Source organism: Halyomorpha halys, unplaced genomic scaffold (genome assembly GCF_000696795.3).
Source record: "Halyomorpha halys isolate HHAL.00 unplaced genomic scaffold, Hhal_1.1 Scaffold1517.1, whole genome shotgun sequence".
Taxonomy (NCBI): domain Eukaryota; kingdom Metazoa; phylum Arthropoda; class Insecta; order Hemiptera; family Pentatomidae; genus Halyomorpha; species Halyomorpha halys.
In genome coordinates this window covers 109130-116579 of record NW_027109595.1, presented here as the reverse complement: position 1 = coordinate 116579, position 7450 = coordinate 109130, and the positions used below count along the sequence as shown (strand labels likewise).

General features: G+C 37.7%; 1 protein-coding gene across 2 annotated transcripts in view; it reads left to right on the top strand.

The window, feature by feature from the left end:
• Positions 1-7450, top strand: part of LOC106689896 (histone acetyltransferase KAT8) — a 68417-nt gene that overhangs the window by 5977 nt on the left and 54990 nt on the right. For both annotated transcript variants that reach the window (XM_014435103.3, XM_067047778.1), the window contains exon 4: positions 3463-3693. In XM_014435103.3, the coding sequence (XP_014290589.1) occupies positions 3463-3693 (231 nt within the window). The remainder of the gene's footprint in view (positions 1-3462; positions 3694-7450) is intronic.

Here is a 7450-nt window from a genome sequence, read left to right as displayed (position 1 = left end):
ATTATGCTGTGTAATGTAGCAACCCGATGTATTTGTGCACATATATTTATTTATTTAATTTTTAAACAATTTTAAAGTTATATTCATCATATTTATATATTTGTTGAACTAATCGTTATTTTAGAATTCTACTTTTTGCATTTATATTTATAAATATATTATATTATTTTTTTTATATTGATTCCTAATGAATCCTCCATGCAGGTGAAAAGGTTTTGGTATCTGTTGGTAAGTTATTGATGAAATATGAGTTCAGACCAACAAAGGCCCGAGAGAATTGAACTAGGACAAACTGTATGGGTTCCAAGAGCGGGAGGCCCTGTTCAGGAAGCAAAGGTGGTCTCCGTGAGGTCTGTGGATGCCGCTGAAGATGGCGAAAAAAAAGTGCTTTAAGGTCGAGGGGCAGGATGAGAAAGGGGTAGTATTGGGCAAGACATTGTCAATTGGTGATGTCTTCCCAAGATTGCCTACAGTACCACAGACAAATGAGATGGAAAAAGAACAGGACAGACAAGATCCTCCTCCACAGACAATTGATAAAGTCTGTCCAGTCTGTGGGCTGACTTTCAAGGGTGATAGAGGTCTTGGAACCCATATAGCGAAAAAGCATCCCAGGGGGGCAAACAACAAGAAGGTAAGGGGCTTACTAAGCATTGTAAGTGATAATGAGGTCAGAGAGGGGTAGATGGACCATATCAAAATAGAAATAGGTAAATGGTCGGCTGTCTTTCAAGATATTATGAAAGTTAAAAATTTTAACTCTCCGGATTTCGACAAGGCAGTAGGCGATTTCTTGAATTTCCTTAAAAATATTTATGCCCAACTGTGTGCACAAAATATTAATGCACCCACAGCACCCTGCCATCAAATTCTATAAAATGAAAAAAAAAAAACCGAACTGGCCGACAAAGGTACGGGGAAGGTGTCGCATCTGCAGAGAGCCAAAAGGCTGATAGGAACCATCGGCAGGAGCAGTACCACTATGAATTAGCCCAATACAATTATAATAGAAGGAAAAAAGTGGTACAGAGCATTATGAACACTGAGATGCCCCAAGCAATGCCGATTAAAGATAGCCGACATTGAGAAACATTTCAGAAGCCTCTTTGAAAAAGAGAATCTCCGCAAACGTGTGGTTTATGAGAAATGCGCCCCGATGCCTAATTTGATGTCCATAGATAGTTGGGTGGTAAAGAGGGCTATTAAGTCGACATCGTTGGACTCATCGCCGGGGCCGGATGGTGTGTTGGTCCGCACTATTAAATACTTTGATGTAACACACATCATTAAGTATATTTCGGAGATCATGCTGAAGGTGGAGTATGTACCAGAGCCTCTACACCAAGGGCGCACAATATTGGTGTACAAGGGAAAAGGAGACCCAAAAAGTATTTCCTCTTGGAGGCCAATTACGATATACTCGATTGTGCGCCGAATCATTAAGAAGGTTCTGGATTCGGAATTGAGAAAGCAGGTCACCTTCAGCAAAAGTCAAAGGGGCTTCATAAAAGGTCTACCAGAAACACATGTAAGCGCCAGAACAATTGATGCGATTATAAAAGATGCCAAAAATAAAAAAAAAGATTGTGCAGTGGTTTTTCTGTACGTGATTGGTACTTTTGACAACGTTGGTCATGGGCACATAGTGAGCTCGCTGGAGGCAAGAGATGTGTCATCTGACCTCACAAATGTGATCGGGGCTCTCCTAACCACAAATAAAATAAATATTAATATAGGAACCCACACGACTAGCCAGATCAGTGTCTTGCGGGGGGTGCCTCAGAGCAGGCCCTTGTCACCTTCACTGTTCAACCTAGCCATTGATCACTTGTACCGCAAGCTCTGAGATCAGGAGTTTGCTAATAAGTTTGGGTATGACCTGAAAAGTGACCAAGAGAGTGTGGTCCTCACAGGGTTCGCAGAAGATCAGGCTGTAACGGCGTGCGACAGGGGTTCTGCTGAAAGAATAATAAATAGTGTCCACAGGCTGCTCGCGGAGATTGGTCTGGCAATAAATCCAAAGAAAAGTGTGGGTATAATAATAGACAAAGGAGAGCTGCGGTCAACAAAGCTCTCCCTTGAGAATAAGGAGGTCATCCAAATGGCAAAAGCCACGGACACCATGAAATTTCTTGGATGTAGATTCTAGGGAGAGCTAGTATTTGGAGAAGAGGTGGTGACAAATATAACTAATAACCTTGATAAATTGGTGAGCTCGTGCCTGCTCTAGCCCGAACAAAAGATCAACGTTGTCAACCAATACTTGTTCCCGGGCCTTGTTTACCCTCTCCAGACTGCTCCCCTTACAAAGATATGTCCTGCAATATTGGAGTGCATTGATACCAATATCTGCAGGAGTATCAAGGCCTAACACCTCGTCAGCGATGCTGTATGTACCCAGGAGGTATCGAGGACTGGGTCTGATCCGCTGTAAATGGGAAGCTCCATTGACTGGATTGCCCAGCGACTGTCAAATGTTCCAGATGCCCTATTCCAGTCTACATTCAATTACGAAGCCGGAATTGTGGCATGTGCCAATAGACTAGGGTGGATAAGGGCCACCAAAGTGTGAGAGCTCTACGGCAGTCGTTGCGTGAGAATGCTTTCGAAGAATGGGCTAATTGCAGGTGGCAGGGTATTGGTATTCGTCATTTCAAAGAGACCCCTAAAAGCGATATGTATATGAGAAGCAGATACTCTTGGGGTCAGAATGGGCGAACGTCCTGAAACTAAATATCAACTACGCACCCTATATTATTCAATCTAGTATTTCTTTTAACCAATTTTTTATTATATTTTCCTTTAAATTTATGTATTAGTTTTGTTTTGGTTAAATGTATGTAGCGGGTCACTGAGGAGGATCTGAGAGAGGGAATTAAGGAGAGTGAATTTGTTGATAAAATAAAACAAAAATTGTGAAATAGAAGAGACAAGAAAGGGAAAGAAAAAAAAGGAATCAATTGAAATATTTGTATTTAGTGTGTAGAATTGATTGTAAAGGAAAACTGAGAAAAAAGAAAAAAAAAATGTTTTCTTTCTACTTTATTATATCATGTTAAAATATGTAATTTACATATGTCCGATCACGGATTGATTATTATGCTGTGTAATGTAGCAACCCGATGTATTTGGGCAGCATAAATAAAGCATTTTTCTCTCTCTCTTAGTTTAAGTTACATCTTATTTTATTTTAATTTTTTTCTTTTACATAGTAACCTATGACATCGTGTATGAGTAAATCATGACATTGCTGGATATTAGCATATTGCCTCTATGTTAATATTTAAATGATTTTAGATATGAATACTTATTAATGAAGATCTTATAGTTTGTAAAAGAAGTTTATGTTAAACACACAAAAACTATCTTTAAATTTGCTCTTTAATTATTTTTTATATTTAATGTTACTATACTTATGTGGTATTTTTTTTTTTCAAATTCTTTTTAATTGGGTATTTTCAGTCTTTACCTAGCGAAGAAAATGATGTAGCAAGAGCTGTGGATGATGTTGAAAAAGAGCACGCTGAAATCACAAAAGTGAAGTATATTAATACAATACAATTTGGAATTTATGAAATTGATACATGGTATTTTAGCCCTTACCCGGATGAGTATGGGGAGCAAGAAAAATTATACATATGTGAATATTGTTTGAAGTACATGAGACTTGAGAAAACCTACAGGTACCATATGGTGAGTAATATATTTTCTATGGTCGTTAGCATCCTTTTTGCTTGTATTTTATTTTTTTTTACTTAAAAAACAACAAATAATTATATTTCGGATTAAATTTTTAACTACTCCAATGTCTACATCTAGAGTCCTGGTCATTTGATTCCATATTCCAAACTAGGACACTGAAAAAAAGTAAACCGTTTCTACCTCGTTTGCTTAATATTAAGCATACCAGGATAGTCGAATGGCTGTTTTATTAAACTTATTCCAAAAGATCTTAATGGAAGAGTTTCACATTTTCTAATTTTACAGCACAACGTTTTCTACAATGTGTAGATACCTCTATTGTCCATGTCTATTTCTCTTTTTCTGGTAATTTTATTTTTTTAACTGTTATACCGCCCCCAACTAGGAGTGGTCTTTTGACTGCTAGAAAAATATATAAAGTTTTATGTTACCTACCCTAAAATCCCCAAATTACTGGTAAATTCAACTAAAAGTCACCCTAATAATATATTCTCAGCCTTTAAACAATAAAATTTGGTAAACAATTGTTAACTTCTGACTAATCTCACTGTGAAATTGGTACAGGTTTTGTTTGAGCCACTACTGATTAATATTACTAGAAAATGATGGTTGAGGGTGCGGTCAAAATGAAACACAATTAAGTTGGTGTAGTAGCTTATTTGTGTTTTATTTCGACCGCACCCCCAACCATCATCTCCTAGTACGTCATCCACGGTCAACTATCTCTCATAATGATTGATTAATATTGTATGGTTTTTCTTTAGTTAAACTTTTTGGACTACATAGTACTATTGTTTTCATTGTTACTGTCATTCATGAAAATTTCATCCAATTGTATTTTAGATACACATAACATAAGTGTTCCATTCAAATGGAAGACTTGAAACAACCACAATTATATGGCTAATCGTAACACCAGCATCTCATGTGACTGAGAAAACAAAAGCACTCACACTCACTAGCGAGCCTTGGCCAGAGGCAGGCATTTATTTTCCATTATCTATATTCCATTAGAAAATGAGTGAGTAGAGACACCCTGAAGTGCCTTCCGAAACAGAGGAGCAGGGACGAAAATTAAAAACAAAGAGAGGATAGACAAGCCATGTAAGCCATATGTAAATATAATTTACACCATCATAACCAGCATCATCAAATCCATAGAATAATTATTCAAAATTAACTAACACACCTGTTGTTTTGGCTACCCCCTACTTTAACTGTAATTTATGCAATAGATTCTCATTCAGTTATTTATGTTTCATTTATCATTATTTTATACAGTCCACTACCATCAAACCAGTGATTCAAAAGTGAAGGAGTGCCTGGCATTAGGTTGAAGGCACACTTCATACAAATTAGTTCGTACATGCCAAATGATTCAAAAATGCAATTAATTTTCATATTTCTAAATTTCTAATAATAATTTTGTATTCAAAACTTTATCATAATGTGTTTGCTTGAACTATAGAAAAGCCACTCAGTAGCCATTTTGATCATGATTAGATTTAGCTACCTAGCCAACATATGTTCTAGTTCATGATTTAATATTAACATTGTATAATTGTGAAATTTTATGCTATAACATAGCACAAATTATGTACATGCTTACTGTGTCTAATCTTATTGAAATTTGGTTCTATATTGTTTAAAGACAATATATTGTTACCAAATTAAGCTTAAATTCAGTCATTCAGGTGGACAAATCTTATCAATTTAGCTCATAGTTCTATTTTATGACATAAGTATTCAAATGTATATCATGCTTTATGTGCAGAGATTTGGCAATTAACTTCTATGAATTATTTGCCTATTTCAAAACCCATTGCCTGATGCCTATTTCAAATCATTGGTAAATCATAGTTAATCAATTTAAATACAAGCAATTGATCTAAATTAACTTTATCAGTTTCAATATTTAATCAATATAGCATAACCTGACAAGTCATTTGGGATACCTGCAAACTAGCTTGAAATTCTAATTGCCAGATTTAAGTATCCGATATTTTCGGTTCTTTTTTGAATTTGTATAAACTCGAGGTCGGGGGTCTCATTTTCTAATTGCCCCCTTGCCGCGGACACCGGAAGCACCTGAAAACACCGCCACGCAATGGCGTCTTAATTATCTATCGTGGCATGCAAGATAGAACCTGGATTGCCCCTACTACCACGCTACAGTAGTCGAGGACATGCTGACCAGCCTCTGAGGAAGAAACAACCTTTTCTGACACCAGGCGATTTCATGGTTTTCACCATTTCACTCACTGCTGAACCTGCACGGAAGCGGCTAGAAGATGTCACTGCGGCGGGAAGGCGTCACTAGATAAGCCATTATTCATATGAGACCCCAAGTATGCTCTGTCTTATATTATGTTATTGAAATATATATTTAAGCTAACGCACTAACATGATCTGCCCTTCCAGGGAATTAATATTTGAACTCAAGGGAAAATATATGCATGTTTTTTGACAGAAAGGTCTCACAATTTCAAGCATGCCTTGTTCCACACCAATAAAAAATTCAACATACACTCGAGATACCTGAAGTAAGAAACACACAGGTCCCGATGTATTGCTGTATGTTACACCTTTCGCCCAAAAGAATGTCTAGAAACCTCACTTCCTGTGATGGTTTTATCATTTTATTCCCCATTACAACCCTGGGAAGGAAGCCTTTCATTTTCCCTTTCAAGAACAGGAGTCGGGTCTTTTCGTAGTTTAGGGAGAGCTTCTTTTCACAGCACCATTGCTCTAAAATAAGAGTTACCTCAGCTGTTTTCATTTCCAGATTAACTCGTGACCTTGCCTCAATCCCCAAAAGCTCCTGCAATATCATTAACTGTCCACTGTGGGAAACTCTTGGCTGGACCCCAGAGGCAGTTCGTACTGTCTTCTTGTAACTTCCAAGGCTCTTAACACAAGCGTGGTGAGAAGGAAGTCCGTAGTGCCCTGAGTCACAGAGCATATAACCTGTCAGAAACTGCTCATACCTTTGCAGGTCACTTCTTGCCCTCCTGCAGTTCTGGTCTATTATACGGTGAACTAGCATGTTCGCTAAGACCCGTGGATTCTGATATGTCCACCACTCGTTTCCAAGCCAATTCATACGAATTTGATTCGACTGGGAATCTGGAGATTACCACTTCAGCTTCACCTTTTAGGTGCCGATGAGGTAGTGGAATTGTCAATGTTGGATAAGGTCAGCTCATTGTGTATGAAAGATGTAAACGTGTCATGGAAATGGGACCACTTAAGGAGATCACCACAAAATGTTAGAATAGGGATCCTAGGCAATTGTGGTTTATGTGGGTTGCACTTTGATTAAATGTGGAGCAAGCAGGAAGTTTGGTGTGTTGTAGAGATTTCCTTGCTTCTCACTTCTGCTTAATTGATAAAAGGGCACCACCAGCCTTCATTATTTTCTCCTTTAATGAGTCATAGAGCTGGTGCCAAGAGTCATCGGGAAATGTATCCTCTTCTCCAATAGTGACAGTGCGCTCTTCATGCTCAGTCCAGCACTTCTTCACGCTCTCTTCTGAGGAACCGGCCTTATTCATAATCTTCATGATGAAAGTGAAGAGTTCTCCAAACCAAGAGGGAGGGAGGGGGAGAGAGAGAGAGAGAGAGAGAGAGAGATTTTATTGTTCTTGAATTATTTACAATTTTACAATAAACAATACAGTGTCTCATTGAGCAATTTAAATTATTCACGTTTCTGGGTACAATATAAGTTTTTTGAAAACAAGTACAA